The 25,166-nt window shown below is 47.5% G+C and overlaps 1 protein-coding gene across 5 annotated transcripts in view; it reads right to left on the bottom strand.

The window, feature by feature from the left end:
- LOC117366304 (transient receptor potential cation channel subfamily V member 6-like) overlaps positions 1–13,094 on the bottom strand; it is a 51,015-nt gene extending 37,921 nt beyond the window's left edge. The window contains exons 1-6 of one of the 5 annotated variants that reach the window (XM_033957527.1): positions 13,052–13,094; positions 12,790–12,864; positions 9,519–9,667; positions 9,121–9,172; positions 8,318–8,412; positions 8,037–8,159 (exon numbers count right to left, since the gene is read on the bottom strand). In XM_033957527.1, the coding sequence (XP_033813418.1) occupies positions 8,037–8,159; positions 8,318–8,412; positions 9,121–9,137 (235 nt within the window). In that variant the 5' untranslated portion in view covers positions 9,138–9,172; positions 9,519–9,667; positions 12,790–12,864; positions 13,052–13,094. The remainder of the gene's footprint in view (positions 1–8,036; positions 8,160–8,317; positions 8,413–9,120; positions 9,173–9,518; positions 9,668–12,789; positions 12,865–13,051) is intronic. The other 4 variants (XM_033957529.1, XM_033957530.1, XM_033957528.1 and 1 more) reach the window with 4 other exon arrangements.
- Positions 13,095–25,166: the final 12,072 nt, after the last annotated feature.

The raw sequence follows: 25,166 nt of genomic DNA on the forward strand, positions 1-25,166 counted from the left end.
TCCCTTTCATCTTCAATGTATCTCCATTACCATATTTCTATCCTCTGTTATATCTATAATAATAATAATAATTTTATTCTTATATACCGCCAAAGCCATGATAGTTCAAGGCGGTTTACAACAAGAGGTGCTGGACAATCAGCGAAATGGTCACAATACAAAGTCATCGAATACAAGCTTACAGATAAAAAGCCCAAGAGCTAGTCTCGATGGGCGAACTTAACGCGGGGCTGGGTGGCCCGCCGGATCGCCCATCGGACTAGTTAGGACGAAGGAGGGGTAGGGGTAGCGGGCCTAAAAGGGGGCGGTCACTAAGAAGGGATCGCGTGGGTTGTCGCGGCCGAAAGGAATTGTGGGGGAGGGAAGGGTTAAAAGGCAGGGCTTGCGGAGGACCCGAACAGTTTGGGTCCTCCGAAGCAGCTTTCAGGGTTAAGCTTTCCGGCCAGGTTCGAAGGCACGGGTGAGGCCTACCTCGTCGCTCGCTTCGTGTCGGGCCTGCCAGCCATCTCGCCGGCACGCACGGCCAAGGTATAAAATAAAAAAAAAAAATATATTTTGCTGCCACGTGGCCGGCGAGCATGGCGAATTCACAGGCCGCCGCCGCGGACCCGGCGGAGATCTACTTACTTGCAAGCGACTCCCCCGACGGGGACCTCTTGGTGAGTGCGGCGGTGGGGAGGGGCAGGCAGTTGCCTCCGAGGCGCTCCCGTGCATCGGCACGGGCTGCTATAGCGCTGGAGGTAGTGGGGGTGGCGCCGGGTGCACGTCGTGGTGTGGGGTCTACCCGCAGGGGCAGGAGCCGGAACCCGGCCGCGGGAAGGGCAATTGTTGAAAACCCTTTGAATGTTTCACATCACGGTGATGGGTTGTGTGGAATGTATTTCTTTACTATTACTAAACTCAACTTGATGCTCCTGGCAGAATTGGAGCACACTCTTTATGTGCTATATCAATTGCTGCATCTTGTCTGTGCAGCATCCCCTTTTAGACCTTGCGAAGCTGCTACTTTACTCAGCATTAATGTACTGACACTGTGTCTAGAATCAATGTAAGACTGGGACAAGCTCTCCTTTTTACCCCTTTATGCTTAGATTAATTTTCCACTGCCCAATTTATCTTGTCATCACCATGTTGCAATGATTTCATGGATATGTTTTTTTTTTTTTTTTTTCTGCAACCGTCAGCTAAGGAGTCCCCAGTCCACTAATTCTAGAAAGTTCCAGGCCTAACTTTTAATTAGAGTGCAAATTTGCACGCACAATTTATAGAATTAGATCCAATCGGAACTGGCACTGCTCGGTAAGGCCATCGAGGACCCGGGAGGGGTGGCCCCGGAGCCTGCCTGCAGGGGGGGAGGAGGGCCGAGGAGAGAGCCTGCGGCGGCGCCCGCGTCCCCCATGAGATCGGGCAGGGGGGGAATGCGCTCGAGTCTGCCGCGGTTCCTGGTACCCCTTCGACATCAGGAATGGGGGGAGGTGGGCCAACAGGCCCAGCGGGCGGGTGGGCTCCCTGGTCTACAGGTCCCTGGTGCGCGCCCTGGAGTGGAACTCCCTGGGCGTCAATCCCTCCTCCGTTTCCTCCTTACCCTGGGGGCCCGGGTGTGCTTGGGAGGTCGGGGGGTAGCGGGGGACCTCATGTTGGGGCTGGTTATACGGGGCTAACTTACCCTTCTGCTGTGCCGGTTGCTGGCCCCTGTTTGGACTTCTTCCCACAGGACGTCGCTGCGGGACCTGTCGAGTTGGCTGGGACTTCGGATACTGGACAGTCTGGTGAAGGAACGGCTGCAACTCCACAGATCGGCGGCGGAGAGCATGCTCGAGACCAGCAGCGTCCAGCGACGGTGGCTGCTGCGGAAGGCGCCACTTCGGGAGCGGCTGGAGGCGGACACAGACCTGGAGACGACCGGATCACAGGTGACATGGCCCTAGGGGCTGGGGTTAGTGTTCGGGGAAAACGGGGGAAGAAAAAGGGTAAGGGTAAAAAGAGACGGGGAGGCCGAGATTCTTCTTCGTCTTCCTCTTCCTCCTCTTCAACCTCTTCTTCCTCTTCTTCGTCTTCCTCCTCTGGGTCACGTCGGCGGGGATAGGGAGAGGATCAGGCGCGAGAGGGCACTGATCGGGGCACCCCTGCGCTCTTAGCGTTGTAAGTGGACGGCGCTTGGTGTGTGCAGTGGGGCTCATGCTTGCTGCCCCTCTCTCGGCCACCTTAGCAAAGGATCCTGGATCACTAGGGGCGGAGTGGGGGTGCTCTTTGTGTGCTGCCTGTTTCTTCACAGGGTTGCCGGGCTGCTGTTTTGACTGCCTCATGGGCGGCTGCTAGGCCTTCTGGTGAGGCGGTGGGGCGGATTTGGCCCCCCTTTTCCTCTGTACCAATCTGTTATAAAAAATATAAATATAATAAAATTAAAGTAAATAAAATGAAATAAAACCGAAACCAAACCTCATTGAATCAGGTTCAGGGCGCGGTGGATACAGATTCTGCCTCGGCCCTTGCTGTGGGGGGATTTCCTGCCCTTTGGCTCCTCTCAGTTGCTCTTGCACGTGGGCGCTGCTCTTACGCGCGGGCTTCGTGTCCGTGCGGCGGGAGGCAGGGTCCTTCCGTTGGAGGGCGGGTACCTTGGTGGCAGGTGGGGGAGTTCGTTCTGGTGGGGGGGCTTGGCCGGGAAGTGGGGATGTCAGTAGGGGCTGAGGCCACAGGCGGGTGTTCTATCGGGTGTGGATGCTTGGGGAGTGGGTCTGGGGCGCTCCTGGACAGTTGCTGCTGCTCTTTTGGTTTTGTTTCAGGTCAGGTGATGGCAGTCTCTGGGGTTCGTCTCTTCTTCACTGGTGGTCCTTGGACGGAATTTCGGATACGTTGGAGCCAGCGTGTGACGGGGTCCAACGACTTGGTGGTAGCTTCGGATGGCGCCACTGCCTACCGGATTCCCATTTGCTTCGCCGCCGAGCAACGGCTTGGACTGTTAGTGCGGTTGGTGACACGGTTTACAGCTGGGGGTCAGCAGACACATTGGTTGCTGCGAACGGCGCCATCCTTTCTTCCAGTCTGGTTTTGGATCGCTGAGAGACTGGTGGTTGCTTCGAGGGCGCCACTGCTACGGTGGCATGCCCTTTTGCCAGCTGTCTGCAGGACATGGAGTTGTTCTGTGGCAGCGAAATGTGGCTTGGTTGGTGGCCTGGCTTCCCCTTGGGGGATTGGGCCGATATGGTGCTGTGGACCCTCCGGGAGAACAGGACCGGGCGGTTCTGTGGTCTCTCCGGGGGGGCAGGACTGAGGTGGTTCTGTGGACTCCCCGAGGGGGCAGGACCGAGGTGGTTCTGTGGACTCCCCGGGGGGGCAGGACCGGGGTGGTTCTGTGGACTCTCCGGGGGGAACACCCAGGGTGGTTCTGTGGACTCCCCGGGGTGGCAGGACCAGGGTGGTTCTGTGGACTCCCCGGGGGGGCAGGACTGGGGTGATTCTGTGGACTCCACGGAGGTTGCTGGACTGAGGTGGTTCTGTGGCCTCCCTGGGGGTGACAGGTCCAGGGTGGGGTTCGGCGGCCTCCCTGAGGTGGGAGGACCGGGGGGGTTCTGTGGACTCCCCGGGAGGGGGGGGGCAGAACGAAGGTAGTTCTGGGTTAACTCCTGGGGGGGAGGATCCGGGCAACGGTTCTGGGGACTCCCGGGAAGGGCTAATGGTTTCCTTGGGGCTAGCTGGGGTAGGTTCATTGGTAGCCAAGGATGGGGCGAGCTTGAGGAGGTTCTGGTGATCTCCTTAGAGCACGATTGAGACTGGGTATGGTTTTGAGACCTCCTAGGGAGGACTAGGTCAGTTTGGGGGTTTTCCAGTGCGGGCTGGGTGGTTCTGGTTGCTCACTGCTGGTGGTGCGTGGCGTCGGCCTGCATTCCATGGGTTTGCAGTGCCCTCCCCTAGGGCGAGGGGTGGTGATGGATGGTTGGTGCTTGTCCCAGATGGAGCGGGTGCTCCTGGTTCGTGGGGGTGCTGCAGTGCGGGGCGCTGAGGGGCCCTGGTTCCAATGCGGACGGACTTTATTCCCCTGCCCTGCAACGTTGGGCTGTTTCGGGGTGCCTCGGTGGCGGGTTGTGGGTGGACTAGGTGTTTGGTGGTTTCTTAGGGGCAGGGGACCAGGTGCTACGTGGGCTCGCTGCTGGTTGGTGGGTGTTGTGGAGTTGCTATCAGGGTTCCTCGGGTGATTGGCTCCTGCTTGGTTGTTTTCATATTTCGGTCGTGCGCTGACTTGCGGTTGGTCGGGTGGTGGCAGGAGTGGGTGGTCCTGGTTCTTTGGGGCGCGGGCTGTATGGGGGCCGGTGTGATATAGGGTGCGGTCCAGGTGCCTCGGTCTGCGACCCTTTCTCTCCCCCTTCCTCCTTTGGCTGGCTTGCTGCAGTTCGAGGCGCTTGTCTTGGGTCGTTTTGGGTAGGCAGAGCTAGGGTGGTCCTGCAGTATCTCGCAATAGCTCTGGGAATATCTGTTCGTTACCTGGTGGTGGGTCCCGTCCTGAGTTTATGGCCATCCCCTTTTGGACCTGGGGGTTTTATTCGGTGGCCCCGTTGGGTTGGAGTAGAGTTGTTCGGTGCATGCTCGGGCGGGGCTGTGTCGGGGGGAGGCCCATTGTGGATTTGGTCAGTCCCAGTCGGTTCCTTCGGGGACTTCTTGGTCATGACTAGTTTGCTGGATTTGGAGCCGGATGCGGGCGCGTTATTCCTTGTCGCCCCTCTGGTGTATAGGTGCGAGTTGGGTGTGGGGTCTCAGTCCTGGTTCTTCGGGTTCTCCTGACGCCTCGTTGACGTGGTTGCAATCGGTCGGAGCGGCTCTCTATACGCTTGGTGCCGGCGGGGGTGTGTCTGGGTGTGGGTCGGCCGTTTCCTGCGGGGGGATTGCCCTGCGGCTGTGTTATGTGGTGCCTTCCCTCCAGTTTTTTCCAAGCTGCTATGCTGGCGGTTGGTGCCTTGGGTTACAGTCTGGAGATTCAGGGGCAGGGGGGCTGTTCTGGTGAGGTACAGGGCTGTCGACTTGATTTGTCTCGCTTGGGCTTTGTGGACTGTTCAGGGGGTTCCTCCATGGGGGAGGTGTGGGGCGAGCAGGGTCCTTGTCGTCCTGTTAACGGGGGAGTTTCGGCAGGGTTTGGGCCTCGTCCTTGGGGGTCCGTTTGGGGCCTCGTCCCGTCTCTGGGTGGGTCCTGGGGGCTTCGGGGTTGGTGCTTGGAGGTCAACTGGCCTGGGTTGTGTCTTGCTGGGCTTCTACTTCGTTGAGACTCATGATGGGCTAGCAGTTGTGATTTGCGGTTGGGCGACGTCGCCTCCTGTTGCGATCATGTGTTGGTCTTCTAGCCGCAGCCCTGTTTTCCTTTTCTTGGGGGGGGGCCTGTAACGCGTTACAGGCCTGTGGCGGTATCCCGAGCTACTGGCTAATGGGCTCATCAAGGGATGAGCGGTGGGCCGGCTGGGAGCTGTGCCTGGTGGGTCGGATGACCCTGGATAATGGGGCATGTGTGGGACATGCCACCCCTCGGACCCTAGCTTAGACGGCGGGGTCGGGGGCCAATTACATCTAATGGTAGCTCGGGATCAAGGTCACAATGGTGATACCATTGTTATGGGTTATTGTTAATGTGTTATTTATGGCTGTTAATTTATATATTGATTTATGTAAATGTTATCTGAATATGTTAATATTCAATAAACAGGGCTGCGGCCAGGTATTACCAACAAAGTGTATTGTCTCATTGAGATAGGTGAAAGGTATGTTGGGAAGGGGGTAATGTGTTATATAGAGGCGGGTCACTCCAGGTCCCGCTGTTATAAAAAGCCCAAGAGCTAGTCTCGATGGGCGAACTTAACGCGGGGCTGGGTGGCCCGCCGGATCGCCCATCGGACTAGTTAGGACGAAGGAGGGGTAGGGGTAGCGGGCCTAAAAGGGGGCGGTCACTAAGAAGGGATCGCGTGGGTTGTCGCGGCCGAAAGGAATTGTGGGGGAGGGAAGGGTTAAAAGGCAGGGCTTGCGGAGGACCCGAACAGTTTGGGTCCTCCGAAGCAGCTTTCCCGCCCGCCCACCCTCTAGTTTTGGGGTGTGTAAGGTAGTCAGGGTGGCGGTATCCCGAGCTACTGGCTAATGGGCTCATCAAGGGATGAGCGGTGGGCCGGCTGGGAGCTGTGCCTGGTGGGTCGGATGACCCTGGATAATGGGGCATGTGTGGGACATGCCACCCCTCGGACCCTAGCTTAGACGGCGGGGTCGGGGGCCAATTACATCTAATGGTAGCTCGGGATCAAGGTCACAATGGTGATACCATTGTTATGGGTTATTGTTAATGTGTTATTTATGGCTGTTAATTTATATATTGATTTATGTAAATGTTATCTGAATATGTTAATATTCAATAAACAGGGCTGCGGCCAGGTATTACCAACAAAGTGTATTGTCTCATTGAGATAGGTGAAAGGTATGTTGGGAAGGGGGTAATGTGTTATATAGAGGCGGGTCACTCCAGGTCCCGCTGTTAATGGAAGAAGGGAAAAACTATAAGATTCTTAGGTTTTATCCATTTTCTTGCCACTCTCTCCTCCCCCTCAGGGTTCTACCATTCTCAGCATCTACTTTCCTCCACCCTTATAGCCCAGCATCTGCTCACCACCCTCGTAGCCTGACATCTCCCTATCGCTTCCCTGCTGCATTCTCCCCCATGATCCAGCATTTCTCCCACTCTATTCCCTCACTTCCTTTTCTAGGCATCCCTCCATTCTGCTCCTGGATCCAACATATCCCTCCTTCTCTCCTTTTACCTCCTGTGTATTTCTCTCTCCCTCTCATCTACTCCCATGTCCAACACCTCTCTCTCTCCCTTCCTTGTGCCCTGTGTCAAATCCCTCTATCTATTTCCATGCACCATCTCCCCCTTCCTCCCCTCCATTATATGAAATTTCATCCTTTCCCCTCACAATGCATGTCTCCCTCTCCTTCCCTTGTGCCACCAACTTTCCTTCCTCTTCCTCTCACTACCCTCTTTATAATCACTAATTCTTATTATGTTTTTCCTTCCTTATATTAAAGTTCCTGTAAACCGTGCCGAGCTCTATCTTTATGGAGAAGATGCAGTATATAAACTTAAGGTTTAGTTAAGTTTAGTTTACCTCTTCCATCACCCCCTTGTGCATTCAACTTTATTCCTATCCTCCCCGGGTCATGGTATCAGCAGCGACTCTCACATGTTGCCTGCCACTAACCCAGAAATGCCCCCTCTGTCACAGAGAAACTTCCGGGTCAGCAGCGGGTAGTGCATGAGAATTGCTGCCGATACTGCAACATGGCAAGATTCGGTGTTGACATGGCCGGTGCGGCAAGATTCTGCACGGGAAAAGGGAATTCCATTACTCCCTCCCATCCCCCTGTACAGCACTTCCCGATTGACCCCCCATTTCTTTCCTGATAATTCAAGCACCCACTACCAGACACAGAAAAACGCACTCCCCATTCATACCCCCCCCCCAATCAAGGAAGTAAAAAGAACAAAACTACACGACGGCCTCCTAGCCACTCAAGCCGCAAGGCTGGACAACCAGATCTCCAACCTTCTGATGACCACCCCAGACTATAGGACGTTCAGAAAAGAAATAAAAACCACACTTTTCAAGAAATTCCTGAAGCAGCAATAACACCACGACCTCTTAGTAACTCTAAAACTGACATTTGATCTACCCATTACTGCACTAATAATAACAAAAGAATCCCCACTATGACCACCTATTAACTCTCTTACAAACCACCTCACCCTCAACAACCCGCTAAATGTTTATAAGATCTACAACTTACCTTTCTAGCTAATCATTGTAACTCTGTTTTTTTTTTTAAATTAACCTTTTGTAATCCGCCTTGAACCGCAAGGTAATGGCGGAATAGAAATCCCTAATGTAATGTAATGTAATGTAATAATTCCTAATATTGGAAATTAGAAACAAAATAACATTAATTTATCAACACCTATTCTCATAACATTTGCAGTTAAGAGCTACATTTATTTTTATAATGACATCCAGTACCTCTGTACTTGGCTGCAGTCATCGGTACATTAATTAAAGCTGGAACTTGGTCCAAGATTACTTCTGCAACTTCTCTGCTATCATTAAGTAAAGCAACGTGCAAAATTGTCTCTTCAAAATCCCCTATGTATGAAGAAGACAAGACAGCTGGATTCAAAGATACTGTTGCATGGAAAGCAACATTCACAACAAACATTACCAAATGTTCCGGTGGCAACTAGTCGAATTATATGTGTGCTTGAAAAGTTAATTTTTTGAAACAAATTGACAACTCGTATTACCTCGATCCAAAGGATCAATTTCGTCGCTTTCCAGCAATGCTTTCATTGTGATGTAATCATTTGCTCTTGCAGCTTGGAACAGGGGTCTGTTAGTCCTGGAAATGACATCATGACACTAAATTTGGATTTTGAAGTCATGACAACAAAAGGCAAAATGAAAACTGCCAATCAGGAACGCACGTCGGGCTGTCCAGGACTGCCATTAGATGTGGAAATGGGCACGGAGGATGGTTGAGCTTCTGCCCTGAAGCAGCCGGAGTATTGGCGAAACAAGGTCTCTTGTCGGAAGTCATGAGACGGGGATAAAGTTACAAACACACTGGAGTGGAAGAAATCCCGCTTATCAAAATAAGTCCTGTCGTGTGCACCTGATTGGCCATTTTCATTTTTAATCCTGGTTTGCAGTGCAAGGGAGGGGTTTTTTTTTTTTTTTTTTTTTAATGCCTATGATAATATTGAAAGCAGTTGAATTGAACAGATTGTTATACGCTGCTATGTTATTTTGAGGCTTTTTTTTTCTCCCTCTCATGATTTAATAAATGGGTTTTAAATGTAATGCCTTTCAGTGACCACAATATCGAACAACTTATTATTTTGATTAGAGTTTTGAAAGGGTTATACTTACTTCACATAACCCCCTCTTTTTTTTTTTTTTATCAAACCATGCTGCCAAGCAGCACGAGCTAAATGCCGAGTTGCCTGTAGAAAGAATGGGCGACTCGGCATTTAGCTCGCGCCGCTGACAGCGCAGTTTGATAAAAGTGGAGGAGATAGATTTTTAGTAGAATGGACAGTAAAAGTACCTTAACAATTCCTTCATAATGAAGTCAGTAGTCTATGTGTCTCGCTTGGCAACTGTTAAAAAAAAAAAAATATATATCCCTGATCAGTCTGCACCTTGTGTTCCAGCTTTCAGATTTAATTTTTTTTATTTTTTTACTTCTTTTTACTAAGATAAAAATACAAACTCATCATACATATCTAAAACATTTTTGGCATAGACTGAGGTTATGACGACCAGTAACATAGTAAATGACAGCAGATAAAGGACCCAAATGGTCCATCCAGTCTGTCCAAATTGACCCTTCCTACCTCATTCCAGAAAAGCAAAGATAATTTAGTGGCTGAGAGAACCTGTTTAGAGAGTGGCCTCCACATTTCTCATCTCCTGCTCAATGTCCTGTATAAGTAAATGTCTTACCTGTGATCTCATTGACTCAAAGTGCCGACAAGGTCCAGTATAAAGCTGGACTTTAACTTTCTATGTAACCCACTTGATTCTTTTCATCCTTCACAGCCCGTCTCATTTCAAGTTATGAATGATTCACCGGTCAAGTCACCTGTCAAACACTCAACACAAATATTCCAAGCCACAAATTAACACAACAGACCCAGATTAAGTGGAAATAAAAGTTTGGCTGCAGTTTTAATCTTTTTCCCCGATTACCATATCAGTATAGACCAGGGGTGGGCAACTCCGGTCCTCGAGGGCCGGAATCCAGTAGGGTTTTCAGGATTTCCCCAACAAATATGCATGGGATCCATTTGCATGCACTGCTTTCAATGCATACTCATTGGGGAAATCCTGAAAACCCGACTGGTTTCCGGCCCTCGAGGACCAGAGGGGTGCTTAAAGGGTGAAGGCAATCAAATGTGTGGGACTTGGTCTCTGTGGTGGGCAGTGGTTGGCAATTGAAAGTGTGGGAGTTCTTTGGCTGAGAGTTTGGAGAGCAGCACCTACCCCCCCCATCTTCCGAATGGTTCTGCCCACTGGAAGCCGAATGTGTTCATCCCTGCCGCACCCGTTTGCAGATAGACCAGCACGGCGTCCTCCTGGTTCTTGTGGCAGTTCCAGTTAATTACCAGGTAACAGTAACTGGAAAGGCACCAGAGAATTTTCTAGCCTGAAACCCAACCATACTTGGTTTGTTTGGGCTTTTACTGCTTTTATTTTGATGATGCCAGTTATGGAAAAATGCTCAATATATAGGGCCATGATGGTCTGGTTGTAGGCGATGTCCATGCACAGGGGGATGGAGATGGGCTGGCAGAAGCCGTGGTCCTGGATGGAGATGCCCCTTTCCCCATGAAACTGGCACGCCACCCAACATTTAAACTAAACTAAATCTTGGGTTTATATACCGCATCTTCTCCACAATGTGGAGCTCGGCACGGTTTACAGGAATTGAGATAGAACAGAACTCCAATGGAATTATAGAAATAAGTATAAAAAGAGGTTAGGGCTTAGAGTACCAGAGAGGGGGAGAAGGTTACATTTTAGAGAATAGCCAAGTTTTCAGATGCTTACGGAATAGTTGAAGGGAACTCAAGTTACGAAGAAGGGAAGTAAGATTATTCCAGAGCTGAGTGATTCTGAAGGGGAGGGAAGACCCTAGTTTACCAACATGGGATATGCCTTTTAAAGAGGGGAAGGATAGTTTTAGTTTTTGAGTGGATCTGGTGGAAATTGGATTTGAGGGCAGCAGTGGAGAGGCCGGATGGTGCCAGACGCCAGGGACAGGCATGGCAGGTGAATCAGAGCAAAAAATCACTGCAGAAAAAAAACAAACAACTTGGGGGGAGAAATCCTCAATTCTGTGGCTTGCGGAGACCAAATGGATCAGCCATGCAAAGAAAGTTTTCAGGACACAAGCTCATGGGCGCACAGTATTTCCAAATAGGCCCTGCACGTGATTGACACAAAGCCTTTCCTCCGACGTCAGCTCTGACGTCAGGAGAAGACTTCCGGTTGGCTACATGTTCGTGCTGTAGGCAGGAAAAGAAGACGAGCCTCTTGGCTCAAGCTGCCTCCAACCCCTGCTGTTATCTGGACGCAAACGTGGGACACAGAAGGGGTCGAATGTGGGAGGCAAACGCGGGACACAGAACTTCAAGGCTTGAACTTGGGAGAAAGGATGGAGGAAGGTAGGGAAAGAGATGCTGAGGTAGAGGAGGGAATAGAAAGGGAGAATTGGGTGTGGGTGTGTCAGTGAGAGGGAAAGAGAGATGATTGTGTACATGGGGAATGGAAGAAAGGAGAATTTTTGGTCATAGGGAGGGAGTGAGATACAGATGAGAGGGAGAAATGTGGTGGAAAGGGAACAATGGGACAGATTGAAAGGGATGCAAGAGGGAGGAATGTTGGACATAGTGGTGAAGGGAATGGAGGGAGAAATGTGGCATGGTGCTGGAGAAATGTTGGGCATTGGGTTGGTGGTCAGGGGCGAAAGATGCTGCATGTGGTCCGGGGGATGAGAGAGGGATAAATGCTGGACCGTTGTAGGAGGAACCAATGGACAGCAACAGAAGAATTTAAAGAAGATGAAAAAGCAGAAAAAAGAAACTGGGACCAACTTGATGGAAAAATAAGGCTCCAGGTAACAAAGGTAAAAACCGGAATTTATTGATTAAAATATGTTAGCTTTGGGAAATGTATATAGCAGATGTCTTTGTATTGTGTTCAAAAGAAAAGGAAATGCATTTCTGGTTTTATTTCTACAGTGTTGAAGTACTTGCTGACCCTTGCTGTGACTGGTGGGGATCCCCAAGCACCACCAGCAGAGGACCTCCTCTAGAGACAGCCAGAACTCCCCTTCACCAAGCACAGCAGTCACTGGCAGCATCCATGAGCCACTGAGGTGCCAGCATCTGTGACTCAGGGACGCTACTGTTGCCTGCCAAGCTTGGCAAAAGGGACCCCTGGCCAACTGCAAAGGAAGTCCTCAGCTGACAGCTTGGGGGTTCTCATCAGCTGAGTATTTATATTTTATATTTACATTAGAGGCTCTGGTAGAAACCTGTTTAAAAAGTATGTATTCTTCCCAATTAATATTTCAAAATTAATAAAGCGTCTTTGCTTATTTGTAAATGGGTCTCTAGCAGAGCCTTTAATTCAGTAGCATAATTAAATGAAATAACTATTTCTGAAGTTTATAGGGACGGGAGGGGACGGGAGGGGATTCCTCACGGGGACGGGTGGGGATGGAGGGGATTCCTCGTGGGGACGGGTGGGATTTTGCGGGGACAGAGGGATTCCTCACGGGGACGGGTGGGATTTCTGTCCCCATGCAGCTCTCTATTATAGAGTGATGGAAGAACTGGAAAGAATGTTCCTGAGTAAACCTAGCATGCTCTCTCCTTGTGATAGATTTCTCATACACCACTTATTAGCAATATCAACCCCTTGCTCTGTATTTAGAATGCAGCTCTCTCCTGCCTTCACAGGTGCTTGGCATTTGGCATGCAGGCATTCCAGGAAATTTGCAGTCATGTGTTAATTGAGGTAAGCAGTATTGTGGATGACAGTATGTAAACAAGGAGAGTGTGGTGCGGTGGTTAAATCTACAGCCTCAGCTCCCTGAGGTTGTGGGTTCAAACCCACGTTGCCCCTAGTGGGCAAGTCACTTAATCCCCCCTTGCCCCAGGTACATTGTGAGCCCACCAGGACAGACAGGGGAAAATGCTTCAAGTACCTGCATGTAAATTGCTTTGAGTGTGGTTATACAACTACAAGTCCTAATCCGTTTTCAAGTAAAAGCAAACAGTATCTGAGAATAAGAAAGAAAATTAAGTAAGGAGAAGCATAAAACACAAATCAAATAATTCAACTAAATTAGCCACATTTACACATCCTCTTATTTCTGTTTTTATCACTTGTCCCTTTAAATTAAGCCACAGCAATATAATGACTTGCGAAACAACATTCTTTATAAGAAAAACAGTATTAATTCTTACTTGGCTCGTTGGTCTTCCATCCGAGCAGCTCTTTTCCAAGGCAGTCCTATCTGTCTCTGGTGCTTATTGATGGGAGGGTTATCTCCACACAGGGCCTGTTGTCACAACAAATAAACCCATTTCTTGCCACACTTTCAGGCTATTCTATAGTTTAACCAGAAGAGTAGCCTATTGGCGAATGCAGTGGGTTCAGCATTTTTCCCTATCTGTCCGGGTGGGCTCACAATGTACCTGGGGCAATAGGGGATTAAGTGACTTGCCCAAGGTCACTAGGGGCAACGTGGGTTCAGAACCTGGGGAATGGGTTCAGTTCCCACTGCATTTCCTTGTGACTCTAGATAAGTCACTTAACCCTTTCAGGACCATAAGGATCGTAGGCCAATTTTTGTGGTTTTGACGACATTTTTATGGTAAAAAGGGCTTGCAGATGCCAAAAAATTGATTTTTTTTGTGAAATATCATTATTTTTATTTAAAAAATCACACTTCTGGCTTATGGACAGTGTGGCAAGTGAATCTTCTCGTCAATCTAGCAACGACGCTAATGAATGAATGTCGGAACCAGTTTGTTTACATAAAGGCAGTATCATATGGAATCCGTACATATCAAATTTAGAACTGTAGACTATCCCAATCAAAATTTATAGGATTTTTAAGTTATGGGACAAATATGTCCCTTGGTCCTGAAAGGGTTAACCCTCTATTGCCCCAGGTTAAAAAAACAACAACCCAAAAAACAACACAACTCTTAGGCACTGAACCCAATGGAGGCAAGAGAAAGTACCTGCATATAATATATGCAAACAACTTTGATCACACCCACAGAAAAATAGTACTGTACTCCCCTGAAATTTGCGGGGGTTATGTTCCAGGAACCCCCGTGAATTTTGAAAAACCACAAATACGGTTTTTAGGCAGGGGAGACAGGAGAGGGCAGCTGGAGCGCCGCCTCTTCCTGTACTAAAGTCGGGCCTCACCAATCAGGAGCTGCTTTGACACGCAGCTCCTGATTGGTGAGGCCCGACTTTGACACCCCTGGCTTTGAGGGAACAGTGAGGGTAGTTTGTCACGGTTGGGGAAGTTGTTGATGAGAGTATTTTCTGTAGCACTGGGTTGGTACAGTGCCTGGTTGATTAAGTGCATAATTCATGAAGAGCTGAACAGTGATCTTTTATTCGAGACAAGTCATTATCTATCTAATCATCAGTATTTACAGGTGGCTCTCAAGTTTATAGAGTAAGGAAGAATCCGGAAGAACTTTTTAACATACAGGCCCCTTTAGGGTTGCCATATTTTTCTCCGGGAAATCCCGGACACATCACCCCCACAAAGCCATCTCTTTTCTACCGGATAAGCTCCATCGTTCAGCGGGCCTGGAGCACGCATGGATGCGACGTCATCCACGCGTGCTCAGAGTTCCTCCAGCTGCGACCGGAGCTTGTCGGGGCTTTCCAAAACGTCTGGTAACCCTAAGTCCCTTGCTACAGGAATAGGAATTAAAGAGGCGTTTTGAGGAATGGAAAGCAGGGAGTGGAGCCTAAGGGAGAGGTTGTAAAGCTGAGAATAGTTTTTTTTATGAAGTTTTGTAAACTTGCATTTGTTTATAGTGAGTGGTAACGCGCCTTACACCAGCGTTTCTGAACTCTGTCCTGGAGTATCCCCTTGCCATTCAGGTCTTGTGTTCGATTCTCCAGCTAAACATAAGCATTCTTCTAACTTTCCTGTGCACAGTGGTTTGCACTAGAGAATGACACGGTGACAAAATTCATCACCGTTCCCGTCCCGCGGGAAATAATCCCATGTAATTTTGTAGTGTCTGTTTCAACCTCGGTCCTTCTACAACAGCATTCGTCAAAGCAAAGCTTGCGGGTCAGTGGTTTTGGCCATTCACACTCTGATTCTTATGGGAGCCAAGGATAATGAAGCCATTGTGACATCACTGATGTGATTGGCTCTTAGGCATTGGTGGAATGAGGCATTATGACATCACAATATCTGCTCTGGATACCAGAGACTGTCATTCTCTAGTGTCTATTTCAACCTCAGGCTGTTCTACTCCAGCATTCTTCAAAGCAAAGCTTGCGGGTCAGTGGTTGTGCCCAATTATACTCTGATTCTTCCCTCTCTCCTTAAAGAATGACATGAAGATGGTTTCCCGCGATTCCCGCGGGGACGGGAATGGTGATGAATTTTGTCACCATGTCATTCTCTAGTTTGCACCTTTTGAGATATGGAGCAAGTTCTCTGTGGAGTTTATTTTATGCCAGTGATAAGATTTAAGCTCCTACTTAAGTGTAAGGCTTTTTCCTCCATGCTTCTGATTTCTAGATACTCTGTAGGCTCCTTTCGTTGCCTGGTTTGGTAACAATTTAAATACAGCTTTGGCGTTAGTTTTGCACATACCATGATAGGAGTGAACCTCAGTCCTGAACCAGGTCTTGTGGACTATGATCTCAGTCTCTCAAATTTACTAATTCTCACCACAGTGCCAAAGAGAGCTTCTTACTGGAGCTCATAAGATGTAAAAAGTACAGGCAACTTATCCAGATGCACTTGGAAGTTCTTTTTGATCACACTTGTGGCACCCCAAACAACGGGAAATATTTCTGTATATTTTTGCTTCTAGGAGAGTAAAGAAACATTTCATCTCACTACATTGTATTATATCCTTGATGATTTCCATTAATCTTAAAGCACTATTTTTTAAGAAAGACAGCTCTTTAGCACTGCACATTACTGTGGCATATTTCATCCTAGCCTCCTTCTGAACTCACTTGAAATTCTAGTGCCACCGAAATGGAAGAACTCAATTTATCTGTGCCTATTAAATTAGGGTTACCAGATGTATGGATTTCCCCGGCCTTTTGAGGGGGTATGGACGGCTTTTCAAAACCTGGTACTTTGTCTGGGTTTTGAAAAGCTTCTATCAAATCGCCAAGCGGTCACATGCATGATATCATCACATCTGTGCAGGGGGGAGGGGGGCTAAGGGAGGTCTGGGGCATGATAGGGCAGGGATGGGTAGAACTGGGAAGGTCTGGGGGGTGGGACTAAGGCAGGGGTGTCAAAGTCCCTCCTCGAGGGCCGCAATCCATTCGGGTTTTCAGGATTTCCCCAATGAATATACATGAGATCTATTAGCATACAGTGAAAGCAGTGCATGCAAATAGATCTCATGCATATTCATTGGGGAAATCCTGAAAACCTGACTGTTTTGCAGCCCTCGAGGGACTTTTGACATCCCTGGTCTAGGGTGTCTGGATGACCCAAACAGAAAATCTGGTAACCATATGTTAAATCTATTACTGAGCTTCCAACACTGCAAAAGTCGGAGGTGGGAAACATTTTAAGAGCATGTTTCAGGGGCTCATAGTAGAGGTCTGCTTGGGAATGGTGATCGCGGGAATCTCCCCCTAACGCACAGGACTCCCACAGGGACACCCCCCTGGCCCATGGGACTCCCACGGGGGACCCCCCCCCCCTCTAGGGAATGGGACTCCCACGGGGATGGAATGCTTTGGAAGCAGGGTTCGTCCATATAATATAATGGACACGTCAGCCTTAGTAAAAGAGGGGGGTTTATAAGTTAATTACCTGAACAGAAAACAAAAAAAGGGTTCCACCAAAGAGATTCCACAAGGAAAACAGCAGCGCAAACACAAAAGAAACTGTGGAACTGATGATCCTGTCAGAAGTAATTGCTGCTTTTTATGGGGACGGGCGGGGATGGAGGTATTTCTTTGCAGAGATGGGTGGGGACGGAGAGGATCCTGACGGGGATGGGTGGGATTTCTGTCCCCGTGTAACTCTCTAGCTCATAGTACAATACTTCCCCAACCATTCTATCACTTTTACAAGATGATAGCAACGCTAGAGAGCAAATAATCTTTCAACATTATTAAATCATTTACATGGTTCAAGAATTTTTACAAAGGAATGTGTAGAGTTTAAAATGTCATTACCATGATGTGAAACTGATTACTTCTGCCTGGGAAACTGAAGTCTTGGATTATTAATTCATAGAAAAGGATGCCGTGATGGCACAAGCTTTCATAGGATGTATTTCAGTCCATTCTTCAGGGTCAATTTTTGTGATGAGGAGTTCAGTATCCTTATTCAAACCTCAGTGTCAATCATGCAAAGTGATTTCATGGCATCCTATATAATAAAACCCTAGAGCACTCATGCGCTCTTGAAATTTCGTGATCCCTGCCGCCGTGATTTCTGATCCGTGGCAGCCAATCCGGCGGCAGGGAACATTCTGGCCACTCCCCTCCTCCCGCCCTCACTCACCCTGGAAGCCAGGCAAGCTCTCTCCCTGCCCGCGTCCTCGGCAGGGAACACAACTCGGCCCTCACTCGCCACCGCTGCTGCTGCTGATCCTCCTGTAAAGAGCAGCCTGCGATAGTGTCCGGCTTTAGCGAACCTCGCAGGCCGCTCTCCAACTCAGTAGCACGCTCCCTCTGACGCGATCCTGTGCGTCAGAGGGAACGTGCTATCGAAGCTGGAGAGCGGCCTGCGAGGTTCACTAAAGCCGGCCACCATCGCAGGCTGCTCTTTACAGGAGGATCAGCAGCGTGACAGGAGCCGCCGCCGGCACTTTTAAAGCTTAAAACAAAAAGCTTCGGCCGCAGCAGGCCAGCCCGCGGGAAGGGAAGGGGGAGGGGCCGAACGGAGCAGGACAGCTCAGGTAAGAGAAGGGAATGGGGGTGGGGTGGGGAAAATGCTGCTACTACTTTACAGGGAACTGGAGGGGAAGGGAAATATCACTGCTGCTTCTGAAAAGGAAAGTGTGTGTGTGTGGGGGGGGGGAAGAGAAGAGAATGGGGGGTGGGGGAAAATGCTGCTACTACTTCACAGGGATCTGGAGGGGAAGGGAAATATCACTGCTGCTTCTGAAAAGGAAAGTGTGTGGGGGGGGGGAAGAGAAGAGAATGGGGGGTGGGGGAAAATGCTGCTACTACTTCACAGGGACCTGGAGGGGAAGGGAAATACCGCTGCTGCTTCTGCAAAGGAAAGTGTGTGTGTGTGTGGGGGGGGGGGGGGAGAGACAGAAAGAAATACAGACAGTCAAAGGAGGCCAGGGAGAGAGACAGACAAAAATAAAGACAGACAGGGGACCAGAGAGACAGACAGAAAAAAAGAGACAGACAGACAAAGGGTGCCAGGGAGAGAGAGAGAAAAATAGCAGGAGGGAGAGAGACAGAAAGAAAGGAAGAAAGAGACAGGAGCAGGGAGAGAGACATAAATAAAGAAAGACAGACAGGCATATATTCTAGCACCCATTAATGTAACAGGCTTAAACACTGGAAAATAAACAGCAACCAACTCATTTCATACAAACTCTGCTAAGCTGATTTCACCACATGCTTCGGCAACAAATTCCAGAGTTTAATTACACATTGTGTGAAGAAATATTTTCTCCTTTTTGTTATAAATCTACTACTTAGAAGCTTCATCGCATGGCCCTTAGTCCTAGTATGTTTGAAGAGTGAACAAGCGATTCACATCTACCCTTTCCACACGCCACTCATTATTTTATAGACCCTCTATCATATTACCCATGAGCCGTCTCTTCTCCAAGCTGAAGAGCCTTAGCTGCTTTTAGCCTTTCCTCATAGGGAAGTCATCCATTCTCTTTTACTAAACTAAACTAAACCTTAAGTTTATATACCGCATCATCTCCACGGAAGTAGAGCTCAGCACGGTTTACAAGAACTTAAAAATGAGAAAGGGTAGGAAAAGGTTTACATAAGTTTATAAGTTGAGTGGAAAAGTAAGGGAAAAAAGAAATTACATGTTAGAGAAGAGCCAGGTTTTTAGTTGCTTGCGGAATAAATGGAGGGAGCTCAGGTTCCGCAGCGGGATAGTAAGGTCATTCCAGAGACCTGTGATTTTGAAAAGAAGTGATTTTCCCAGTTTACCTGCGTGGAGAATACCATGTAGGGAGGGGAAGGATAGTTTTAATTTATAGGCGGTCCTGGTGGAGTCAGGGCACGAGGAGTTGAAAGAAAGTGGGATTAGGGAAGGAAGGATGCCGTGAATAATCTTAAAAGCCAGGCAAGAGCATTTGAATTGGACTCTGGAAATCACTGGGATTGGCCAGGAGTGGGGAGACATGGTCAGATTTACGTTTTGCAAAAATCAGCTTGGCTGCCGTGTTCTGAATAAGCTGGAGTCTTTAGAGGCTTTTTTTTGTTAAGCATAGGTAAATGGCATTACAATAGTCAAGTTTGGAGAGGATGATGGATTGGACAAGGACGGCGAAATGTTTTTGGCGGAAGAAGGAGTTGAGGTGGTCGTTGAGAGAGAGAGAGGAATCGATAATGATGCCAAGGACCTTGCTTGAGAACTCAAGGTGTAAGGCAGAGCCTAAGGGCAGTACGAAGAGGGTGGGCAGGTGTTCTAACTTTGGGCTGAGCCAGAGTAATTTTGTTTTTGATTCATTTAGTTTCATCTGTACCGAGAGGGACCAGGAGTGGAGTCTCCTTATGCAGGATGCTATGTTATCGTGGAGGTTGGTGAGGTTCTGGTCTGTTTCAAGAAGGACAAGGATATTGTCGGCGTATGTGTAGATTGTTTCAAGGGGGGAAAGCTGGAAGAGCTTCAATGAGGACAAATAGATATTAAAAAGGATAGGGGAAAGGGGTGATCCCTGAGGGACACCGCAAGAAGGAGACCAAGGAGTGGCTTTAAAATTTAACTGCCAGTTTTGACGCTGTGCAAGTTTTAAAAAAACTGATGGTAACAGAGCTTGTGCACCTGTTGTAAGAAAAATTACAAGTATCAGCAGATGAAAGATTAAAGTATTAGCACATTGGTACCTATCTTATTCCTCGGATAAGCAGCATCAATCTGTTTTACTACCTGGGATCGCGCCAGGTACTTCTGACCTGGGTTGGCCACTGCTGGATACTGGACTTGATGGACCTTTGGTCTGTCCCAGTACAGCGACTCTTGTGTTTTTATCTTTCTGCACTTAAATATCAGCCTCACAACATTTTTATGTGCCAGACATTTTTGTGAGGCTCCCTTAATACACAAAGCTGATGCTAACATAAGCAGAACTTCTGGTTTTGCTCTAATATGCACACAAACAGTTGCGTTTACTGCAAAACTTTTGAGCACATGCATCCAGCAGGCTCCACCCAATTTGCATAGACTTAACTCTCTGCCTGTTACAGTATTGCAGTTGTGGTAAAACTGGACATCCGCACTGTCTACTCGCAGCTTTCTGCAGCAGCCCCTCTACGTACCAAGTCACCTAGATCAGTGGTTCTCAACCCTGTCCTGGCGGACCACCAGGCCAATCGGGTTTTCAGGCTAGCCCTAATGAATATGCATGAGAGAGATTTGCATATAATGGAAGTGACAGGCATGCAAATCTGCTCTATGCATATTCATTAGGACTAGCCTGAAAACCCAATTGGCCTGGTGGTCCAAGTTTTCAGGCTAGCCCTAATGAATATGCATGAGAGAGATTTGCATATAATGGAAGTGACAGGCATGCAAATCTGCTCTATGCATATTCATTAGGGCTAGCCTGAAAACCCAATTGGCCTGGTGGTCCAGGTTTTCAGGCTAGCCCTAATGAATATGCATGAGAGAGATTTGCATATAATGGAAGTGACAGGCATGCAAATCCGCTCTATGCATATTCATTAGGGCTAGCCTGAAAACCCAATTGGCCTGGTGGTCATCCAGGACTGGGTTGGGAACCACCAACCTGGATGCTTGATATCACAGCGGTAATCAGCCATGGAAAATAAAAATAAAGGGGATGGGACACGATATATCACTTTTTCTGTGTGGTTACAATCAATGCAGCTTACATATTTTAGACAGGTACATATTTTGTACTTAGGGCAGTGACTTGCCAAGAGTCGCAAGGAGCTGCAGTGGGAATCGAACTCACAACCTCAGGGTGCCGAGACAGCTGCTCTAACTAGGCCACTCCTCCAAGTAGGGAAAGAATACAAAGGCACGGCTTTGAGAAAGCTCTCTGATATAGATTTGTAGAAGGGTATGTGTGTGTTTGGGAGGAATGGAGACGTGGATATTTGTGGAGCTGCAGATGATATGCATAGGTGGATTGTGGGTATATAGGTGTTTATATGTGTTAGAAGATAGGTATGTGAGTAAAACGTGTATGGGGAGTTGGAGTGGTATGCAGTGGCATGGGGTAAGTGGGTGGGTGGAGTGGTGGGAGGGAAGTTTGAGGCTGCCCAAGCAGCACGTTACATGCAGATCTGCCTATAGCAGGGGTGTCCAATGTCGGTCCTCGAGGGCCGCAATCCAGTCGGGTTTCAGGATTTCCCCAATGAATATGCATGAGATCTATGTGCATGCACTGCTTTCAATGCATATTCATTGGGGAAATCCTGAAAACCCGACTGGATTGTGGCCCTCGAGGACCAACATTGGACACCCCTGGCCTATAGGAATAGATCAGCTGGCTCAGCATTTCACGTGCACTGCTCGGCAGCAGTTTTGTAAAAGCCTGCCTCAGTTACTTTCCCTTTCTTTCTGGGTTGCTTTGGGACAAACTGCTTGAAAGGTGCGGGGGGGGGGGGAGGAGGAGGCTTTTGGAATAACATAGCAGTCAACATTCTACAGCTCTAATATTTATTCATTCATTCAATTTTCTATACCGCTCTCCCAAGGAAGCTCAGAACGGTTTACATACATTTTTTCAGGTACTCGAGCATTTTCCCCTGCCTTTCCTTGTGGGCTCACAATCTATCTAATGTACCTGGAACAATGGGGGGATTAAGTGACTTGACCAGGGTCACAAGGAGCTGCGTGGGTTTTGAACCCACAATCTCAGAGTGCCAAGGCTGTAGCTTTAACCACTGCGCTACTCTAGAAATCAAAACGTAGTAAAAGTGAGCCAAGTATAAGACAATCAAGCCATTGTTACATCACAGATGAGGTTGGCTCTTAGCCAGTGGTGGAATGATCCATTATGATGTCACAATACCAGCTCTGGTTATCAGAGGCTGAAGCTTTTCACATTATTTATTCAATTTTCTATACCGTTCTCCCAGGAGAGCTCAGAACGGTTTACATGAATTTATTCAGGTACTCAAGCATTATTCCCTGTCTGTCCCAACGGGCTCACAATCTATCTAATACAGGGATCTCAAAGTCCCTCCTTGAGGGTCGCAATCCAGTCAGGTTTTCAGGATTTCCCCAATGAATATGCATGAGATCTTTGTGCATGAACTGCTTTCAATGCATATTCATTGAGGAAATACTGAAAACCTGACTGGATTGCGGCCCTCAAGAGGGACTTTGAGATCCCTGATCTAATACAACTGAGGTAATGGGGGGATTACGGTAAGTGACTTGCCCTGGGTCACAAGGAGCAACGTGGGTTTGAACCCATTACCTCAGGGTGAAGAGGCTGTGGGTTTAACCACTGCACAACAATCTCCCTTATAAAGCAATAGGGATATTTTTGGAGGCCTGCTTCTTTAAAAAAAAAAATATGACCAGATGTTTATAGTTTTCAAATTTGTCCGAAAGAGTACCATTTTCTTCCTGCACGCCAAATTCAATTAAATTTGGTCCTTTTTTTAAGAGAACCGTCATGCCTGCACACCAATACACATCAATCTCTTTTATATAATTGTCAATGTTATACATAATTGGAAGACACACAAAAAAAAACCAGACAACACATGAAAAGGATTTTGTTACCCACATAATGGTTTATTGTGTTCAACCAAGTTGCGAGTAGGCCTCCATCAATTAAATACCATAATTAGGACATTAAAAATAAACTAATTTACCAAAATAATTTTTTTTTTGTATTCTGGAGTTTATATACATATTATACATTTTACAGAGATACATAAAACAGATTTGTATATCAGAGCTAGATTATTTAAAAAGGTATGCATAGATCCAACGTGACCCAAAAGACAATGAAGAAACATTTTTATAAAATACGATTAGTCCAAGAAAATAAACTTTTATTGGCAATAGTAAGAAATCTATCGAAGACAGATTAAAACCAATCTAGCTGAAACAGAATTAAATTGTATTTATGACAGGACGATGCTAGAGCTCACTACAAACTCGTAGGAAAAAGAAAAGGAACACAATGAAAATGAATAGAAATCGACAGATATACAGAAAAGTTTACTATGGGTATCACAAAGCTTTAAATATAGTTCATAAAACTGTAATTTTTATAACGGCCATGTTAGCCCCTATTTTGAGTTTTTCAACATGGAGGCCCTGCATGTCTTTATAAAATGGCTGCCAAAGTCCTGATTGCAGCATGGTCGGGTACATTTACACTGGCTTAAGAGCTGCTGCAAATGTACGCAGTTGAAGTACATATGGAGGTGTGTTTTTATAACCCTGTGCGCGTACATTGCTATTCTGCCTGTGCTCGGCCCAACCCCCACCCGCTCTCAAAATGCTTGAAACCGTGCCAAGTACAAGTATCCATCTACACCAGGGGTGTCAAAGTCCCTTCTAGAGGGCCGCAATCCAGTCGGGTTTTCAGGATTTCCCCAATGAATATGCACGAGATCTATTTGAATGCACTGCTTTCATTGCATGCTAATAGATCTCAAGCACATTCATTGAGGAAATCCTGAAAACCCGACTGGATTGCGGCCCTCGAGGAGGGACATCGACACCCCTGATCTACACGGTGTCTGTAAAAAAACAAGACCCCTTACACAATTTCAAAATACTTTTCCTTTCTTAAATATTATTTATTATGACCTTTGAAAATACATTAGTATATTGAGTTTTTTTCTTCTTAAAAAGTTAATTTAGAATTTGTGTCCTCCTTCAACCCTGACACATACACATAGAAACATGGCGGCAGATAAAGACCAAATGGCCCATCTAGTCTGCCCATCTGCAGCATCCACTATCTCCTCCTCTCCCTATTGGCCAAGGCTCTTAACATTTACATCTCCTCTTTTTATAGGCTAAGGTTCTTTACACCTGCATTGTGATGTCGTAGAACTTTAGTGACAAGTAATAGAAACATGATGGCAGATAAGGGCCAAATGGCTCATTCAGTCTGCCCATCCGCAGTAACCATTATCTCTTTCTCTCCCTATTGGCTAAGGCTCTTAACATTTGCATCTCCTCTTCCTATAGGCTAAGGCTCTGTGCACCTCCATTGTGAGGTCATAGAGCTGCCCATCCGCAGTAACCGTTATCTCTTTCTCTCTTCGAGAGATCCCACGTGCCTATCCCAGGCCCTCTTGAATTCAGACACAATCTCTGTCTCCACCACCTCTTCCGGGAGACTGTTCCACACATCTACCACCCTTTCTGTAAAAAAAGTATTTCCTCAGATTATGCCGGAGCTATCACCTCTTAACTTTATCCTATGCCCTTGCATTGAAGAGTTTCCTTTCCAATGAAAGAGACTCGATTCGTGCACATTTACATTACATAGGTATTTAAACGTCTCTATCATATCTCCCCTCTCCCGCCTTTCCTTAAAAGTATACAGATTGAGATCTTTAAGTCTGTCCCCATACGCCTTATTACGAAGACCACTGACCATTTTAGTAGCCTTCCTCTAAACTAACTCCATCCTGTTTATATGTTTTTGAAAGTGCCATCTTCACTGTTGTACACAACATTCTAAATGAGGTCTCACCAGAGTCTTATAAAGAGGCATCGATACCACCCTTTTCCTACTGGCCATACCTCTCCCTATGTAACCTAGCATCCTTCTAGCTTTCGCCATCACCTTTTCAACCTGTTTGGCCACTTTAAGATCATCACTTACAACCACACCCAAGTCGTGCAGATAAGTTCTTCACCCCCTAAACTGAACCGTTCCCTCGGGTTTTTGCAGCCCAAATGAATGACCTTGCATTTCTTAGCATTAAATTTTAACTGCCAAATTTCAGACCATTCTTCAAGCTTCACCAGGTCTTTCTTCATGTTATTCACACCATCCGTCGTGTCTACTCTATTGCAGACTTTGCTATCATCCACAAAGAGGCAAATCTTACCCGACAACCCTTCAGCAATATCATTTATAAAAATGTTAAAAAGAACAGGCCCAAGAACAGAACCTTGAGGCACACCCTCACATCCCTTTCCTCAGAGCGATCTCTATTGATCAC

Source organism: Geotrypetes seraphini, chromosome 9 (genome assembly GCF_902459505.1).
Source record: "Geotrypetes seraphini chromosome 9, aGeoSer1.1, whole genome shotgun sequence".
In the NCBI taxonomy this organism is placed as follows: Eukaryota; Metazoa; Chordata; class Amphibia; order Gymnophiona; family Dermophiidae; genus Geotrypetes; species Geotrypetes seraphini.